The sequence below is a fragment of the Phalacrocorax carbo genome, chromosome 22 (assembly GCF_963921805.1).
Source record: "Phalacrocorax carbo chromosome 22, bPhaCar2.1, whole genome shotgun sequence".
NCBI classification, from domain to species: domain Eukaryota; kingdom Metazoa; phylum Chordata; class Aves; order Suliformes; family Phalacrocoracidae; genus Phalacrocorax; species Phalacrocorax carbo.
The window spans coordinates 2,136,104-2,155,238 of NC_087534.1; the positions used below are offsets into that span (position 1 = coordinate 2,136,104).

Genomic DNA, 19,135 nt, shown 5'->3' on the forward strand with positions numbered 1-19,135 from the left:
AGTTGATGTTACTGAAGGGCTGCGGTGACTACTGGGGTGTTTGCGACACCTCCAGTATGGTGATGCTTTCCTGTTGTTCACCACTTGCATTGCATTTAGTAAAAGCCTTTTGTGATTTGCAGGGGGTTCTGAGAACTTATTTTTTCCCATTTACTACATTTCACACCCCTAATGATTATTTTTTTAAGAAAGCCAGAAATAACCTAAAACTGTCAAGTTTTGAATTGCTACTGCTGAGCCTGACTTGGTTGATATCCAAATTTGTCTTTGTTTATTCAGAATATCAGCTCAGATTTGCTAAGAGGTTGCTAGAATTTGGTGAACTTTTCAGTGAATTTGTTTTTCATTTTTGGTTTTTAATAACAACACGGAGAATATAGATGCCAAAGTTTTTGTCAGAGATCTGCTTGCATCTCTGCTACCTGAGAAGTACAGAAAAAATTAGCATGGAAGGGACATGATAAAAATAATAAATCCAAGTCCATGGTGTTCCTACTCTATTGTGTTGTATGGAAAATTACGTTTATTGACATTTGCTTATTACCTGTTCCCAGCTCGAGCCATGAAGGCCTCATATTTGTGGTGGCTGTGCTGGATTTAGGCTCTGTAAATAACACCTTTCTAGTGGGAATTGACCCAAACCCCATTTCAAATGAGTGAAGAAGTGCATCCAGGCTGGAATTTGAGCCCTGTGGCTGTCCCGAGAGACGGTGCTGTTAACAAAGCCTTTTCAGCATCCAGAGGTAAGCAAAGGACTCCTGTGGCTTGATGGATTACCCTTGGCTTGGAGAAGGGAAGAAAGTGCACTGGATTCCTAAGTCATGCTGGCGCACGGGGTTTTGGCTGTACGATGTTGGGGTGAGAACAGCCTGTGAAGTGCTAGATTAACTTTCTGGAAAAACTGTATGTGTAGTCTCTGTCATCATGAGCTGAGTTTAAGCCGAATTAAAGCTTTTTCCCTCCTAATGCTTGTTATTGTCTTGATAAGAAAAATATATAGTAATATATGGCAGAGCCAGTGGATTATATTATTTTGGAAACAACTTAATTATCAACCAGCTGGGCAGAGGGGGTGGTTGGATGGAATATAATGGATGTGTGGCATTGGCTGGCAGCGAAGTAGCTTGGAGGTGCTTGGTGAAATATGAATAGAGAATATATATACAAGGAGTTACTGCTGCTTGCAATGAGCCTCTGAAGATGTTTGTTCAGGATCTGTTTGTAGCTTGACTTAAATACAAGCAGGTTGGTTTTGAGCATCAATCATTCCAACAGAGTTGAATAAATCCAAATATGAACTGATGCTGTTTTTCTTACGTCATTACAGTATCCTTTTAAGCTGGCTGAGATTTGTTTTTTGTCCAGAGCATCATTTCAGCCTTACAGGGATCAAAATTAAAGGATGACTGTCTAAATAACACCAGTGAGTTCTGCCTTGCAGACAGAACTGACTTTTCAGTGTCTGCAGCATGCATGATCTGGAAGCGTTCTCAGATTATGCTCTGCTTGTTTTATTGATGATTAATAAGAACGTTTACAGTACAAGTTATTCTGTCAATATGGTTAAAAAAAACCCAAGGTAGCATCTCATTGTAATTAGTTTTTTCTCCCTTCCTCTCTGTATTACTTTAAAGAAACAAACAGCCACTGGGGAAGAAACCTCTGAACCAGACAAGCCTGAGGAAATGCCAGCAGTCAGCTGGCTGCTCGGGTACGTCTTTCACCCACACTTCATAAGAACGGGGGAAAAGGTCTGGGCAGTTCTGGCTGGAAATAGAAGGGTGAGGTGTGTGAGAGAGGCCAAGGCGGTGGCAGGCTGTGGTGCAGCTGCGGGGGATCAGCCAGGCAGGGAAGCGCGGGGTGTCTGGGAGGAGGCGGCTGTAGGAGCCGTAAGGGCACTGGAGCAGGTTACTGGCTGGGCAGTGGGGTGGTGGCATGGAAAAGCCCCCCTTGCAGACAGGGCCAGCACTGAACCTTGCAGACACTGATATGTGAGAAACAAAGATCTGTCAGCCTCAGTTTTACTGCACATTTTGAAGTCCTTGTGCCTAGGGCATCTGTGCTTCGCTTTTTTGCCAGCTTTGTAAAGTAGTAGCTGACATGCACAGTGGTTCGCTTGGGATGTGGCCCATGATTTGGGGGGGATGTTGAATTCCTTCAGGATGAAAGATGATTTCTGAAACTAGGACATTAATAGCAATGACAACGTGGTTTTTTCCCCCGTAGACTAATTTACCCTATACCCACCAGCAACTGTGTCTTTAAAGAAAAAATATGCTACCTGTAATGAGATCTGAGATGGGATGGATTGCTGTGGATAAATTCCCTGATCTCTTGCATTTATTCCTTCATTCCTGACATACGCTCCATGAAGCAGCCTTGAGGAAGACATCTGCGAGTGACCACTGACTTTGCATGTGGCTATGTTTCCAGTTTCCCCTAAGACTCCCAATTTTTAAACGTATCTACATGTGTATTTCTGAAGGTGTTCTCCCTGCAGCAGCTGGAGTACAATGCTTACACAGCCTTTTATCAAGGCTGAGAAAGTTGCAAATGTCAATATCGCTCATACGCCTTTTTCAGAGGGAAGATTGATCATACATTTAGCCTCTCGTTGAAGCTAGCGAGTTCCCTCATTGCTGTGTGCACATGCCAGCTGTCCAGCTGAACAAGGCATATAAAACTCGATTCAAAGTCAATTGGAAGTTATTGGGCTCTTTCTGTTGGCCCCAGTTGATAATGGATTAGTCAAGTACTTCATGAATGCACCTTTCAAATGACTTGAGGTTGGCGGCTGCCTTGTTAGCTGGGCACGCAGTGTGAAAGAGGACTCGCCTGCTCATTCCGGACTGTTTCCCAAAGGGCAGCTCTTACTCTGAGCCGTTGTTTTCTCAACACAGCGCCTTACACCTGACTTACCTTGAATATTGTCCTGGGATAGTGCAGGGGTGTCAGACAAGCACTTACAGAACCGTGTCATTTAAACTGTATATAGCAAAGAGAGTGGTTCATTTGCTGGGAAATTTTCTTTAATAGGTGCCTTTAAATTACACCCAGGAAAAAATCACTGAAGTATGGTGTGGTGTAATTTAATGCTGGGTTAAACGATGCAATCCAATGCGTTTTCATTAGATGTTCTGAGACACTTCTCTAGCATTTATGCTTTAAAGGCTGTTGGATTGCCAGCTGCAATAACTATTTTGATTGCAGCCTGAGCTGATGGTGGGCATCCTACCAGAAAAATAATGCGCTGTTTTAATTATGGCACCTGCACTCCAAAATGAGAGCCTGCGTCACAGTACGAGATACAGTGGAACATGCAACAGACGGAGGTGAGAGCCGTTTGCAGAGGGACTGAGACGTGGGCTGTCCTGGCTCACCGTTCTTTTACTAGGGCAAAAGAAGTTTTCACCTGTGAGTTGAACCCGCTGAGCGGAGCAGTCAGCAGGTCTCTGGTGCCCAGCTCCTTTCGTCAGTGGATGGGACAGTTTCCCACCTGGCAGGGATTTTGTGCCATTAGGGAAGTTGGGGATGTATCACAGAGGCAAGAGGGTTGGGCTCTGTGAGCCAGAGCCCAGCATATGGTCCGGGCTTCGAGCCTCAGCAGCTGCTGGCGTGCAGAGGGGTGTCGGTGCTTGTGCCCTGCAGAGAACCTGTAAAGAGGTGCTGGTTAAAACAGTACCTAGTTTTTCCTAACATCAGTTCTAGCAAAGCTGTTCCATGAAGCAATCTTGCTGTTCTGTTGCAAATGGGGAGTCAAGCACCAGAAATATCTGTGATGTCTGTGGCAAACCTGAGGCAAAGAATGAAGAAGGATGCAGAGTGGAGGATTTCTGTGTTAATTTGTTTTGGTATATTGATTTTTGCCATACTGTGAAGCAAGGGCAAGCTTATGAAGTGGTATTTCTGGCACTGGTTTAGTTTGGTTCCTCACAGTAGGAGCAGAATTAAACCAATGAAAAACACATTGAAAATCTCACACAATCAGTGTTGGCTCCAAGCAACTTAAGGCGATAATCGCTCAATAATCCATTTGGCCAGAGGTACAGGAGAAATGGAAGAGGATTATTTGTGCTGTTATTACTGCCCTCACCTTCTTGTTATGGCCCTTATTAAAAACAAGAAACAGTTTGCTGCTTTTCTTTCTCATTAGCATATGTATATTTTATTGCTGCACTAAACAGTGATGTCAGAATTACTGTTTCATGTAAGAGGCTGCTGGGGAATGATTTAATATTCTGCCTGCTGTTATGTTGATCCTCACGCTTTAAATTTTACCTGGGCTGCAGATTTAGGGAGGAAGACATGAGGACAGTTCACGAGGCAGGTCAAAAGAAGGCAGGGCAGCCTGCCAGGCTTGGCTGTTTCTGGGTCTTCGAACAGGAGTGCTGAGGTTTTACGGGAGTGATTTGTGCACTGGCCTGGTTAAATCACGGCTTCTTCGAGAGGGTGTTGCCTGTGCTCTTGCTTGGAGAAGGCGAGAGCATCAGAAGGGAGAATTTTCAGTTGTAACTGTTGGTTGAAGGTTTAAGAGGAGGAATAACACTTTTTTTGGCTACAGCTGCTTCCAGTGAGGACCACGAGGAACTTCAACTGATTTCTAGTGCAGGTTTTCACTGCAGGAGGAGACACAGAAAATAGTGGCATAGAGGGTAGGAGTTGCTATATAGATTTTTTTCTTATTGAAGCAGTATTTCCTGCTTCCTCGCTGAATAAGTTTAGATTCAGCACCAGTGGGGACACTTTTCAAACAGCAGAAAGGCTGTTTGATCTGAAGGGGAAGACTGTGGTCACCTTTCGTGCTGTCGGGCAGCCCGTTTGGTTCTGCTTGCTCCAGGGACACGAGACAGACACAAATGAACATCTGAAGGTAAGGGCCAGGAGAGGTGGTTGGGTTTATTAATTTTTAGGGGTTCTGGAAGCCCAGAGGTTCCCATGAAAATTGACTCTTCAGTCAATGTGGAATCTGTAGAAATGCTGAGAACAAACCCTCGGTTACAATTTCATGCCCTTATGCACAGGCCATCCTTTTCTTTTAAGGCCCTGTAGCTAGAAGACACAAATACATGCTTAAGAGCAGTGTTGTTTGAGGTAGTGCTTAATTCCCATTGACTCCTACGGACACTACACTTGCTTACAGGAAAGCAGGCATGTAAATGTTGTCTTGAATTAAAAGCAACGTCTGCAAAGTCGGTACTTCTCGTACATGGACTGTGAACAGAATCCACGATGCAAAAAGCTTAGGTCAGAGAGAACAGATCTACTTGGGATTTAAAAAGCAAAGACTATTGTTTACTAATTTGTAGGTAATGATCAAACAGCGTTTCACTATTAGAGGAAGAAGAATTGACAGGTCCTGCCGTCCATTGTAGGTTTTTATTAAAACTGGTCCATGCATTTTCTGGATTTTTTTTGAGTGCACAAAGGTTTTAATAAGCCATTTTAATTAAACTGCAAAATAAATTAATCAAAACTATGGCCCTCTTCCTCACTTCTGTGTGTGGTAAAACTATTCTGAGTCCTTAAAAATCCTGGAAGACTTTTAGTTTTAATAAACAGGAACAATTGTTCTTCCAGGTCTACAGATGACGGATTTTATATTGAGAGCGGGGTAAGTATTTGACATTAAAACTTGACTGCCATCATTAGGTGGCAACTGCATGAGCTTTGCCAATAACTGGAAATTTAGCTTTAATAAGGTTCTCAGGCAGAGCCTGTCAGCTTTCATTAGTCAGAGTTCAACCTGTTTGAAATAATATTTAGGTTTACTAAATCAGGGCCAGAGTAAGAACAGTAGGGAAACTTACTGTCTCGGGAAGTTGCCGGGGGCTGGTGGCAACTTTAAGGAGAAATTGCTTGGGCTGCAAATTGTGGTGTACGAGTACCTGGTCAGAGGGAGGATGGCGGCCCCCAAAAGTAAAGATCTGATTTTGTTCTATGGTTGCTTTTTTTATTCAATATAAGATATGAGGAGAGGAAATGCTCTGTCAAATATGTACTTATAGGTATCTCTTAAGGGCTCTGAGTGCTTTCTATCACGAGTGATCTTTTGCCCTCTCCTAAGAAAGACTAGCTGCTGTATAAAAAAGATGTGGGATAAACCTCTGAGTATGTGTGTAAGAAGCTTTAAGCTTGCTTTCTTACCGTTTATCTCGCCTGTTTATCTCGTGCTACTTGTCCTCGTGATCCGGCTTGAATACTCTTGATCTCAAATGATCTCGCGTGGCAGTGAGTTCCTTTGGTTGCTGCTACTTCTGCAGCTTTGTTGAAGCCTGGTTTTAGCACAGCTATTAGGCGATGGGGATTGCTTTAAAACAAATGTTCCTTATGTAAATCACCTGAGCCGAGTGTAAGGAGAAGGCTTCAAAGTTACAAAACTACAACTGTTTGTGAGCAGCGTACGTTAGCTGTTCTTGGGCGGTGTCAGTACAGCATCAGGGATTTAGTGCGTGGGGTCTAATAATGCTAGTTTAAAATCATGACCAAACAGATTTTTGTAATAGATTTAGCGGTTGTCATTTAGCTCTCGGTCTGCAAGGACAGCTGGGGAGGGCTGTGGGTTTCTGCAGTGCTGTCTTTAGTCACTAGTCTTGTCACCTTGTCTTACAGTTCTTCCTACTCTGACTTGTGGGCGTGAGTCTCTTCTAGGCGGTTCCTACGATGCATCTACTAGATCACCTTGTGCAAACAGTTCTTGTCTGTGGGCTTTGATTTCCTCAGGTGTTAACCATCGCAATCTTCGCTGTGGTACATATTAGGAAGGAGGATGAAAAGCGCCATCCTTGGGATTGTTTTTGCAGGCATGTTTGGGTGGGGGTTGGGGAGGATTCCTGGAAACCTCAAAACTTATCCACTCTAAAACTACAGAACAAATACTCTGAAGATAGCCACCCTGGCGGGCTTTAGTTGGTAATAACATTTTCTTGCCTGCTCTCTTCTGCTATTTTAGATTGTGTTCGATTTAATGTAGTTTGTATGATGCTTCAGACTCTTACCTAATGTTTTTACTCCAAGGTTCTCAATGTATTATAAACATTATTGAATAATGTCTTGGGCTCACTCAGCAACCTTAAATACTGCTTTGATTTCGTGGGTGGGGAAAGTTATGGTGAAGGGCTCAGAGCCTGCTCCAGGATCCTAGAGCTGGGCTTAGCAGAGCAGCTGTTGTTAGTGAACAAGGTGTGAAGCAGATAGACTGGTTTAAAATACAGTCAAGGAAGAAATACATTAGTAGCTATTCTGGTAAGCCAGGATGTGTTAAAAGCCCAGGATGAGTTTGCCCAGTGTTTGTTGAACAGCTATTGAATTCAGGCTGTCCAGGCTGCTTTCTTTAGCTCTGAACTCCCGGCTTCAGGCTGGGACATGTTGGCCGAAGTGGCCGCTGCCCCACTCTTCCATTTGCTCACAGGTCAAAGGCAGAAATGGCAAGTGTAACATTCCTCTCCATTTCTTCCAGGTTAACGGGTTTCCAGCTGCCTGCTCCTATTGTGAGTACCGGGGTTGTGCTGTCCTTGTGGCTTGTGAGTGATTACGCGGTCAGTGCTCAAGGCTTCCAGGCAAACTATGAAGGTAAGTCTGCCCAGTTCAGTAATTGTCTTGACTTGTATCTTCATTTGGCTTATGGTAGGATGTAAAACTAAGGTACGGAGTTTATACCAGGATATATATATGCAGACACTTAAGCCGAGATGGGATTGCCTGCTTCTTGTATTATTTGATCTATTTTTTCAGAATTCAGATTGTTGATTCTTCCAAGCGTAATGTATTTTTTCTTCTCAGCATCTGTGCTCAAAACACCTTTAAAAAGCTTGCTCTGACAGCAAAGCTAGAATGACTGGGAAGGAAGGGTAACGTGGGATTCGACAGTGGCACCTGCAGGGTTACAGCAAGCGCAAGGCCCTGGGCAGCCACCGGCATTTACAGCTCAGGCAGCGGGGACTGCAGAGCCGTGCACAGGGTGCTCCGACCTTAGTGATTCTCCCTTTACGTTCTCTTCACTTACTGGTTACTTTTCCATGCACCTTCCTCCCCAAGTGTTTAAATTCACCTCATGTGTCTCTTGTCATGAATAACATAGTGTTTGGTTGTGGAGGTAAAGGATTGTATATGAAGACTTGGTAGCTCAGAATATCTTGGGCAGTGGAAGTATCAGATACATGAAAGAACTGTTGTTAGTAGAGGGCAGGTGATGATTCTAATGTGAGCTGGTACTGCTGGGTAAAAGACAAATTAACCACCTTAAAATTTGATACATTTATGTTGATTATTGAACCTAGAATGTTGTTCCTATCCCTGTAAATGTTTTTCTTTGGAGTCCTTACAAGTTCTCAGCCTTAATGATAATTTTTGATAATGAGTCCTACCAGACAATTACCCAATACATTAAACCAAGCAGATGCCTTCATTTTGATGATGTTGGAGTCTCTCAGCACCTTCTGCGCTTGACAGTTGTTCAGGTTCAGGAGAATTCTGTTTAAATACTCTCCAATTTCTGATTAAAACCTGTTGCTCTGCCTTGAGGCAGCAGTGGCACCAAGATGCTTTGATTAGTCTCAGTGATCAGCACGTTCTCCGGTGTTCCGTACGGCTCGGCAGCGGCGTTCAAGGTCATCTGGGTCAGAGACCATGCTCAGTTTGCTCTGAGGGTGTGTGCCTGCTGGGGACGCTGGTGGTGGTGGCGGCGCTCAGGACGGGCAGCGCTGCAGCATGCTGAGGAAAGGCAGGTCCCGTTGCCTGCTTGCAGAATCTCTGCTAGGACAGGTGTCAGTCATCGTGTCTAGGAGACGCGACAGGACGTCGCTCCCAAACTCTGGTAGAAGACACGTAGCTGGTTTTGTACTTTCCTGACATTTAGAGATCATTATTTGCATTTAGTTACAGTTACTTGTACATGTTCGTGGGTTTTTGTATTACCTTGATGCAGTGGGTAATCTTGTAAAAAAGCTTTTTCCAGGGTGCCCTTTAGTCGCATAAACTTCAGAAAATTTAAAATATATTTGACTGGTGATCAGGAGGCTTTAAAGCAGGTAACTGAGCACATCTCCGGGGAAAAAAAAAAAGAAATGAGCCACTGAGTGACACAGAGCATTAGTGTAAATGAAAGCTTTGTTTTGAGAGGGAGAGGGGCAGGCGTGCCAAACCTGACGCTCTGAGCCTGTCTCGGAACAAGCTACTTGCTTGCTACTTGGGCTGTTGTTAACTAAGGCCAAAGGAGGAGGTAAGTGTGTTTTTGATCAAAAGGACATGGACATGGAACTGCTTGAGCAAGTCCAGCGGAGAGCTACCAAGATGATCAGGGCTGGAGCATCTCCCTGGTGAGGACAGGCTGAGACACCTGGGTGGTTCAGCCTGGGGAATGAGAAGGCTGGGGGGGATCTCATCAATGCTTATCAATATCTGAAGGGCGGGTGTCAGGAGGATGGGGCCGGGCTCTTTCCAGTGGTGCCCAACGCCAGGCCAAGGGGCAACGGGCACAAGCTGGAACACGGGAAGCTCCCCCTGAACATGAGGACAAACCCCTTCCCTGTGCGGGTGCCAGAGCAGGGGCACAGGCTGCCCAGAGAGGCTGTGGGGTCCCTTCCCTGGAGACATTCACCCCCCGCCTGGACGCAGCCCTGTGCCCCTGCTCTGGGGGTGCCTGCTCCAGCAGGGGTGGGATGGGGTGAGCTCCAGAGGGCCCTGCCAGCCCCCACCATGCTGTGATTCTGTGACATGCTGCTGTTGTAATGCTGTTTCAGGTCATTGGTAATCTACGACTCAGTGAATAGCTTGTGATTCGATAATTCATGTTTAAAGACAGAACAATGCATCAGAGTCCTTGCAGTAAATGGCTCCTTTATGATCTGCTATCAAAGTACGTTCATTATTCTCCTCCTCCCTTTAAGCAATCATTGGGAAATGCACCAAAAGAAACAGAATTTTAAAACTGAATAAAAGACCTCAGGAACTTTTTAAAAGGAGGACAGGAAAAAAGTATGTAGTTGGAGGCATCAAAGTGGCATAAAAACGTTGCGCTTACACTGATGTCTGCTCTACCCTGACCCTCTGGGAAATACATAAATTGAGGTTTTCTTTATCTAAGCTAACATCTTCCTAGCTTATCTAGGCAGTATGATGCCTGCATGATAAGATCTCTTAAAAACAATTTCTTGACAACAACACAGACATCTCCTGCTCATACCTGTATGTATGTCTCTTCATTTCTCGTTGGTTTGGGACGCGCAGTTTAGTTGGACATTTCACGAGCTAAAAAAGGGAGGGCTTGTGTGCAGTGGGGGCAGAATCTATGAAAAATGTTTCCACTATGAGACCGTTTGGAAATACTTTAAGAACAGAAAGGCCGAGTGAGTTTCTGAAAGTCTGCAGGGCTTTTCTTCATGCCCCAGGTAAGGCAGGTGCCAGAGGCGGTGGTGGAGTTTGAGGAACAGCCAGCTCTGGGGCTGCTGCCCTGTGATGATGCTTTCTTGAGCTCACAGCTTTCTGACTTCATTATGTGTTATTGTGCCTTGCTGGTAGATCTTCCTTAATCCTCTTTTCCTCATTGTCCGACTTCCTCATCTTTCTTCATTTAGTTTGGTGTGTGTTGCCAGCTTGTTTCTGTCTGCTTTCATTGTCTCATTCTCCATGTTCTCCAATCTCTTACTGTTTGTTGTGATTTTTCTCCAGATGCCAAATACTGTTTCAAAGCTCAGTAAACTCTAGGGATTTTATATTCATTCTGCTGCTGTGGAAGACAGTGCTGAGAGCAAACAGAATGGCCGATGTTCTCCTTCCCCAGCCCAGGCATCTCTCGAGGAGCGGACGCGGTTGTGACGGAGGATGGTGCTGCCGCGGGTGCAGCATCTCTGGTTAAGGCACCAGCTCGCAGCTTTGGAGATCTGGCTTCCGTTCCCAGTTGTGGTGCCGGCCGTTCTGCATGATCTCACGCTGGTCGTGTAGTTGGGTTCCCAGCTTCCAAGTTGCGAAAGAAGGTCAGAACGGCCGTTGAGCCTGCACACCCCTATGAATTTGTGTTCGTGACCACGCATAGCGCGTTCAGGAGCTGCCGTATGGCGTTGTGACCGTGGGAAAGCCCACAGCGGTGTCACAGCTTGAGAAGAGACGCGACTAGTTTGGTGCAAAGAAGCGTCTGTTAAGTGGATGATCTGGAAAAATAAACAGGGGCAACCATTGCAGGATGATTGGGAATGAAGATTGTCAGCGTTTTCTTGCTGAATTGCAGGAACAGAGAACGTTTCATTTCCATTTAAATAAAATAATTTGATCTGAGGTATTTTTTTATTTAAGAGTTCCTTTTGCTTAAATCTAAGCAGTTCTTATGAAGCTTCATTTCAAAACATATGATTTAGAAAATACTTAATTTAAGTGCTTTCATGCTTTTAGCATCCTTAAATTTGGTTTGGGTTTTTTTTGTTCCCTGTTAAACTGTCCCTTGAATTCAGCATGATTTCACTATTAGCCTTGTTCGCCCTCAGACTGTGGGATTCTTTCCTTTTTTTATATGACTAAATGATTCTTCTGAAAAATCCAAACCAGCTGTTGTGGAGTCTTGCATTTCAGTTCAGCTGCAGGAGAATTCAGAAGTAGACACAGCTATAAATAATTTAAGTTAGAATTTTACTAGGACATGAATCTTGACAGTCTCATCTGTGAAAAATATTCCTGAAGATTTAATGACCAAAAATGACCAATGCTTCCATTTATTGCTTCCTCAGAAAGATGTGTGAAGCTAATATTAAGGCACATGCCCACACTACAGTGTGAAATTAATTAGAATCACCGCTGCCACACACCTGATGAATACGTAGTAAGTTGACATTTAAAATAAATTGGGCAAGTCTTTTACAATAAGAGGAAAATTGATATAAATTCCACATCGTTTCCTCAACAATGCTAATAGCAGTTCGTGATGGATAGCAGGTGGGTTTTTTAGTTTACTAATGTAGATATAAAATCACATCATTATTTGTAAACCATTACCTCTTTGCTGCCTTGTTAGTCCTGAGGGTGTGAAAAATAGAAAAGGATTTAAGGAAGGATACCCGAACCTGCTCTTTATCATACCCAACTGGAGCGCAATGCTATAAAACACTGAGGCTCGTCAGCTTAATGAAACTTTATGCTTTTCAAGGCTGTACAGGTCCCTCTTTCTGAGACTCTCCGAGTGCTTATCGAACACCAAGCAGGCAGCTGGGGCCTGAGTATCCTGCATAAAACTTCCTTCTGCCCTGACGCTGTGTTGCACCTTCTGCCGAGACGGGGGCGGCTGGGCAGGGCTGTCGCGTGGGGCGAGCGCTGCCTGCGCAGCCTGGGCTCAGGAGGAGGACGGGGCGGCGTGCCGGCTCGCGCCCGGAGCCCAGCGCCCGGGTGTAGTCCCAGCTCGGGATGTGGACGAGAGAAGCAGCAGCCCAGGAGGAAGGAGACAGGTGAGAAGCTGCAGCACAGAAAGGGCCAGTGAGTGATGGAGGTCACGGAACACAGCAGGCTGAAAATGGTTTTTCTATATCCCATGGGGGATAGCTGATATTTCCTTAGCCTGCTACCCAGATGGCTTCTTCAAATGGAGAAGAAATCTGTCGAAGGATCTCGCCTGAGACGTGTCCTGCTGTGGCCAGGGCAGCCTTGTCCAGTGGATTTCTAGTAGGAACAGGAAGGAATTGGATTCTCACTTTACCGTTGTCCCTGTCCCGCAATGTTGATGTTCTCAAGTCGCGGTTCTGCAGCGTGCCTCAGTTTCTCTCAAAGGGGATTATATCTTCATTCATGGTGTTTGTGTTTTAACAGTGAAAGCGCTATATAAAAGAGCGGCAATGCAGTAATGTTGAATACATTTTTTTTTTTTCAGGAATCCTCATCTATAACTTTTAGAGTTTTAACATTAATTGGTTTTTGTTGGTGGGTTTTTTGGTTGTTTTTTTCTTCCCCTTTTTTCCCCCAAAAGCAAAGTTCACTTCTAAACCCCTGGAGAGAACCAGGGCGTTTTGGGCTCTGGGCTCTGCCGCTGCAGAAGCAGTGCTGTGTGATGCAGGAAGATTCAAGGGTAGGTAAAGATTTTTCCTTCCCAAGACATCGTGTTTGATTACAGCTGCAACAAATTTGATAGCTGCAAACACTAAGTGCCTGATTGAAAAGAAACAATTATGCCTAGAAGAACACTGCTTATTTTAAGAAATTAGAAGCGTTTAAATACAGAGGGAAACAGCCCCAAGTAAATGGTGCTGTTTTCCTTCATAATAAATACCCTCCTCTTAAGCACAAATATCTCATTCTTTAGAGGGCTGTTTGTGGAGTTGCCCATACATATTTAGAAAATACAATTAAAAACTGGTTCCTGTCCCTCTTTGGCCATTCCTTTTGCTAATCCCGAACGAGGTGGCCTGCCTCTGTGTCGCTCTCTGGATGCGTTGCCACCATGCACAAGTTGTGAAACGGCTTTAGTTCTGTTTTCCTGTCATTTGCCTTTACAGTAACAGTTGCCCCATTAATGGAAGACAAATCAGTTTGATTTCTGTCTTTGGAAACAGCATGCAAGAGTTTGTAAAAACAGCTAACTGTTCAAATCTATTTCTGCTTATGGTAAAGAGTAACAATGTCTTGGGGGGGAAACTACAAAAAAATGGGGATCCCTTAAAGCCGTGGGGAATGTTCTTTTTTATTTTTTAAGTCCTCTGATAAATTGGCAAAAAGGGATCTCATTTTTCAAAGACCAGAATGGAGGAATTTGGATGTACAAATCCTTTGTCTTTTGAAAATGAGTCTTGAATATTCAACTCTGGGAACAGTTTCTGGAAAATTTGGCTCTAATTTGCCTGTGCTTTGGGTGAAACTTGAGCTGTGGTGGTTTGGATTGGATTCACTGGGCTGCTGGAAAGCTCTTAGTAACGGTTTAGATTTCAGTCCTACTGGCCTGTGGTTGGCATTGAGGGGTCAAAGCTGTTGTGGGGACTAGAGAGTCGCTAAGGCTTCAAGAGATGGTGACTTTTCCTTGTCCAGTGGCTGCTCAAAGCGCGTTCTCCATCTGTGTAAATAAATTTCAGAACTGCCAGGCTAGTACTGAGTAGGCTAAAATTTTTAAAGCTGTAACTGAATGTAATATGATGTTTGCTCAGAAGGCAAATTGGCATAAAAAGTACGTTTGTTTAAATGTCCAGCTGGGTCCCAGTTCTCTCAGTACCTAAATCATAATTTGAAGTGTACAGTTCTTGGTAAATTTACTGGCTTGATGCTTTTCTCCTTTTTCAGACCAAGACAAATGAATGTGAATCCTGAGTTGCAGCAAAGTGCAGATTAGCCCTCGTTCTGGTGGCAGTGGGAAGGATGAAGGCTCTGAGCCTTGCTCTGCTTCTCCTTTGTTCGCCAAGTTTGATGTTTTAGCTCTGAAGATTGCATCCCTTCAAGAGGTGGTTTAATGTGTTCAGAACCAAAATGGCCTTGCAGTTGAGTGCGTGGGTCTGGATGCCGGAGCGTATTGACTCTAACAGCTACTTTGGTCTGCTTAGTATTGGGCATGTTGGGTGTGTGGCATAAAGCTTTCCAGGACTGTGCAATACCTTTTTAGGACTTCTTGGTTTTAATAGATGCAGTTCTTCCCATTTAGTCAACTGCTCCTGCATTTTTTGTTATTTCATCCTTATCTGCTGTGCTTAATGTACCTTGCCTTAGTGGAGTTCTGTTCTTTTTGTTTACTCTGCCTCCTAATTTTAGCATCAGTTGTGACCTGGGAAAGGGTTTAGTGTTGTCTCCCTCAGGCTGATCTCTCCCTCCTCCCCTGTATCTCACAAGCTGAGTTAGGGTCATGCTGGAGTCAGTGCTGGGAAGGGAGAGCTCCCCGGGAGATCCCGTGATGCTGACGGGAGGTAGGTTTGGTGAGCCGGCAGGTAGTACCGAGTTAGTAGGGAATGTGATGGCACTGCATGTTTCCTTTAAAAAGAACAAATTCATATTGGGGTGAGGAATGTCACTGCAGCCGGTGCTGGCTTCCTTCTGCGGGTGCTTTCTTTAGCTTCAGGCACACAATCTGAGTGGCTTGGTGCTGTGAATATTAAAGGGCGTGTACCAAATTTGTGAGCGTTAATAAGATGCTAAACACAAAACGAGTCTAGCATCCTGATGTTGTCTTGTTGTAAAATCTCTGAATTTCAGGTGAACAGAGTGCTCTGCTATTTCTGTGCTGGAGCAATACAAGACCCTGCTGTTTGACGTTTTGCTTCAGTGGTGGTTGTAACAGGTGAAACGATTCCTAAAGGTGTGAGTGGCCAGAGCTCCATGCTGAATCCACCCTATACCTTTTCATTATTAAAGAGCTGTGCTCAAGAATTAAAGTTTTAATTAAAAAAAAAAAGTTTGTAGCCCTCGCAGTTTGTAGAGATAAAGCTATAGAGAAGAACAGCATGGGAAGCTGTAAAATGGTGCTTCTCTGAATGTGCCAACACTCCCGAACAGTGGGTTCAAAGTGCCCCTTTGCCTCCAAGAGGCTTTAACACTAACTTTGAGATGTTCATTACTGTTTGAAACTAATTCACAGCAGAGATGCAGGGTTGGTTTGTTCCTTTCAGCATCTTTCAGCTGTCTCTTCTTTGCAAACAGGGAAACCCAGCTACGCTTTATGCTGCTATCCAGGAGCAGCAGCTCCAGCATCTTCTGTGCTGCTGGTACAAAATACTGTTACCTGGCTGAGACTGTGCTGATGGAATTAGTTGTATCGAATTGATAGTAAAAATATTAATCTGAAGACTTCTGTGCTCCTTGCATATTATTCTTTTTATAATTAAGTTGTCCAAAGTTGTAATTAAATTTTAGAAAACTTCCTATCTGTTTGTATTGTGGAACTTGAGAACCTAAAAACCTTCCTAAAGGGTTTAAATCCTGATCGTTGCAAATTATATGGAGTGCTGTAAAGAGAAATCACCTGTATTTTGTAGGTGGGCCCACCATATGGAGAAGCAATTAAATTGCAGAGGACAGTAGTAGGTGACTGAGGAGTTTTCATCTAATTCTGTGTATCAAAAATTGTTATAGTAATTTATTTTGCTGCAGTAACTTGCTTAGAGCATTCAAACCAGCCAAAGAGATCAGCAGCTGAGATCCTAAATTGGCTGTGCTGGCCTCAATAATACTTATTGTTAATATATCGTAGCAGGTTTGTGGATGAGTTGACTTGGAGTCACGCTGTTGTTTCCAAATGGCTGTAGAAGAACTGGTTGTCCTAGAAACAAAGCAAGAACCCCCCAGATTGTGTCCGATTGTTGGTATTCCTATGTCTGAGATGTCCCAATCCATTTTAATACCTGGGGATTAAAAAAGCATGACTGACCGTAATGAACATCATTCCTATTCTTTCTTTCAGGCACAGAAACTAGGTGCTCTCCCTTTCATTGTCACCGCTGCCTGTAAAGTAGCAATAAACCTGGAGGGAAGCAGAAAAGGCTCGAGTCTTGCTGGAGAGGGAGGTGGCGATGCTGCCTAATGATAAATAGCTAAAGGAGAACAGCCCTGCAGCAGCTTCGCCTCCTGGTCCTCTGTGCCGGAACATCTGGCGTGATTTTGCTGCGGAGCGTGGTGGGGAGGTGAGGAGCAGGAGGACGCTGTGCACCGCTATCTTCACTGCTCTCATTTTAGGGTTCATAACAGCGCACGTAGGAACGCGTGCATAGAGCGCTGTCGGAGCTGTGCCAAGCTGTGCAGCTATTCAGTCAGCCCAGTGCGTTTTAATTTGCTTCTTGTTTGCAAAGTATTAGTATTTGGACTACATGATAAACCAGGATACCAAATAAGCAGTAAGGCAATGCAGCATTGTCAATAATATTGAGTGACAGGGTTGTTCTACACAGTGTAGCGTCTGGAAAAGAAGTAGTTTTATAATTAGATTTGAAGCATATCACTGGATTGATTCTGTCTCCAATTAAGTTTTTTACCTAATGTAAAAAATTTGGTTGGCAATCGGTTTGCCTCTCATGGTTTAAGATATTTTTTTTATGGCTGCCCTTCGGAATTTTTCCACAATGTCTCAGCTCTGTAGCTGTGTCCCCGTTTGTCATCAGCTGTTCCCAATGTGCAGCTACTGTTTCATTTAATGTACCATATGCATATTGGAAACAAGTGATTTTGCAGAGTCAGCTGTTGTGTTCAGTCACGTGTCTGGAGTGGTGGATGCAAACTCGGTGAGAGAAATAGTAAAGGGTCTGGTTGGTCGAAATCAGTCAACCGGGCTTTATATCCCGAATTAGCCGGAGTTCCTGCCAGGGCTTCTTGCTCCCCTTTGCTACTGGCCTGTGCTAGCACTGGAAGAACTGGTGTTGGCTTGACAGTGAATACAGAGCTTTGTCTCAGCTGTGGTGTTAAAACAAAAAAGACTACCTCAGAATCTGATAATAGCTTAGACAAGAGCAGTTGTTCTATGAACAACTTTTAAAGGGCAAAAAAACCACCTGAGAAATCTAAAGCTGGCTTGTAAACCCTGTTTTGCTATTTATTTCCAGTCATCTGTATCTGTTTACCTCTTTTTGTTCCGTGGAGGAAACTGTTCTCATGGTCAGAAGCATATTCCAGTCATCAGTGGCATTTCAGCCTTGAAAGGGAAATGAATGGCAAATTGGCATGGCAGTGGTGACTCAATTATTTTTCACAGCCTTGGCAGGAACCGGTGTAAGTGCTGCTCAGTCTGATACTTGCAGATGTTGTCCAATAAATTTGCTGAAATAAAATCAAGCAAATAAGTCAGGTGTTCGCCCATTGCAGTGTTTGAGCTCAGTGCGACATCGGGTAGCCAGGCACTCATAAAACAAAAATCTCAGTTAGAAGATGGAAGAAACAAATGTAAATAGCTGTGCTGGCCGCTCTGCTTCCCTGGGAATTGCGCTGGGGATACTTGCGCTTGGCTAGGAACAGGCAATCCTTTTCTTGAGGCCGGGGGAGTGTTCAGGTGCAAATACCTCCTGGTGCATAAAGCTGAAATTAGCTCTCTGCCAGCTGAGGTGCAGTTTGGCTTTGAATAATGGGAGCCTCTCCCGAGTGCTCAAGGTCAAGCACTTGTGTGGCTGGTGCCCTTTGGAGCACTGGCTTAACAAAGCAGCGAGCTTGGGGCCCTGGTGAGTTGCAGAAGCTGCATCTGAGCGAGGGAAAAGACCTTAAAAGCTCCACTTCAACCAGTTGTCTGTGCTTCATCTGCTGCCAGGCGGGGGTGAGCCTGCGAGTGGCTGGGGTGCGCAGAGTGGTACTGGGCCAGACCCGCAGCCGGTGAGGTTGGGTTTGCTCTGATTTCAGTGGATTTTCTCGGTGCAGTCGCTTAGTTTCAGAGCGTTGCTGGTGCTGAGCACCCCTCAGGGTGGGGAAGCTAGCCCGGAGCGCGTGGGTTTGGGTGGGGGGCGTTCAGTGGATCTGCTGGAGGTGGAGGCGACCAGGGAGGCTCCAGGCTGGGGTTTTGCTCGGCCATTTGTTCGCCGAAGCTGATCGTGCAGCTTCTCGTGGCGGTGCCTGTTCTCAGAAGCTGTGAGAACCTGTGCTGCTTGGTAGGATGTTTTGTGCTGTGACAGCCGGGAGTCACTGCTCTGTAAATGTCAATGCACTGTGGGATTAATGTCATGAATGCAAGGGCAGAAGGCTGGTGGCTCTGGATATGCTGCTCTGAATTCCTCGTGCTGTCTGTGTATGTTAATATTGTTCAAACAAGGGTAGGGAAAAAACTTGTACTGAAGGCTGGGGTTTTTTTTGGATGGCCTTACTGCTTTCCCTCTGAAGCCAGCAAAAATGGCAGAGCAGCTCCCTGTCTCGGTAAACCTTTTGGCAGATGCATTGATTTGTGTTATGACTTCAGATTAAAACAACTCCCTGGGGAACTGGGGAAGGAAGAGTCAACCTTCCTATTCTTTTTAACTATACAAAAGATTTTTATTACTTAAACGAGCTCCCAGCATGTCTGCCTTAATATACTACTAATTGATTTTAAGACTTGAAAGCAGCAAAGCCTATTAGCAGCGTTTGCTGACTCAGCTAGAACCCCCCTCCCCACATACTAGAGGATGGAGTGAGATATTGACCCATGTTGCTGCAGCACTAAATGAAGTTGAGGGAATATTAAGTGTCTCATACTGGCATTTGATTTGCATATGCAAATGAGATCAATCAGTGCAGACGCAGG

General features: G+C 44.6%; 1 protein-coding gene across 1 annotated transcript in view; it reads left to right on the top strand.

Annotated features, from left to right (window-relative positions):
• Positions 1 to 19,135, top strand: part of CSMD2 (CUB and Sushi multiple domains 2) — a 358,465-nt gene that overhangs the window by 77,829 nt on the left and 261,501 nt on the right. The window contains exon 4 of the mRNA XM_064471428.1: positions 7,457 to 7,569. Coding sequence (XP_064327498.1) covers positions 7,457 to 7,569 — 113 coding nt within the window. The remainder of the gene's footprint in view (positions 1 to 7,456; positions 7,570 to 19,135) is intronic.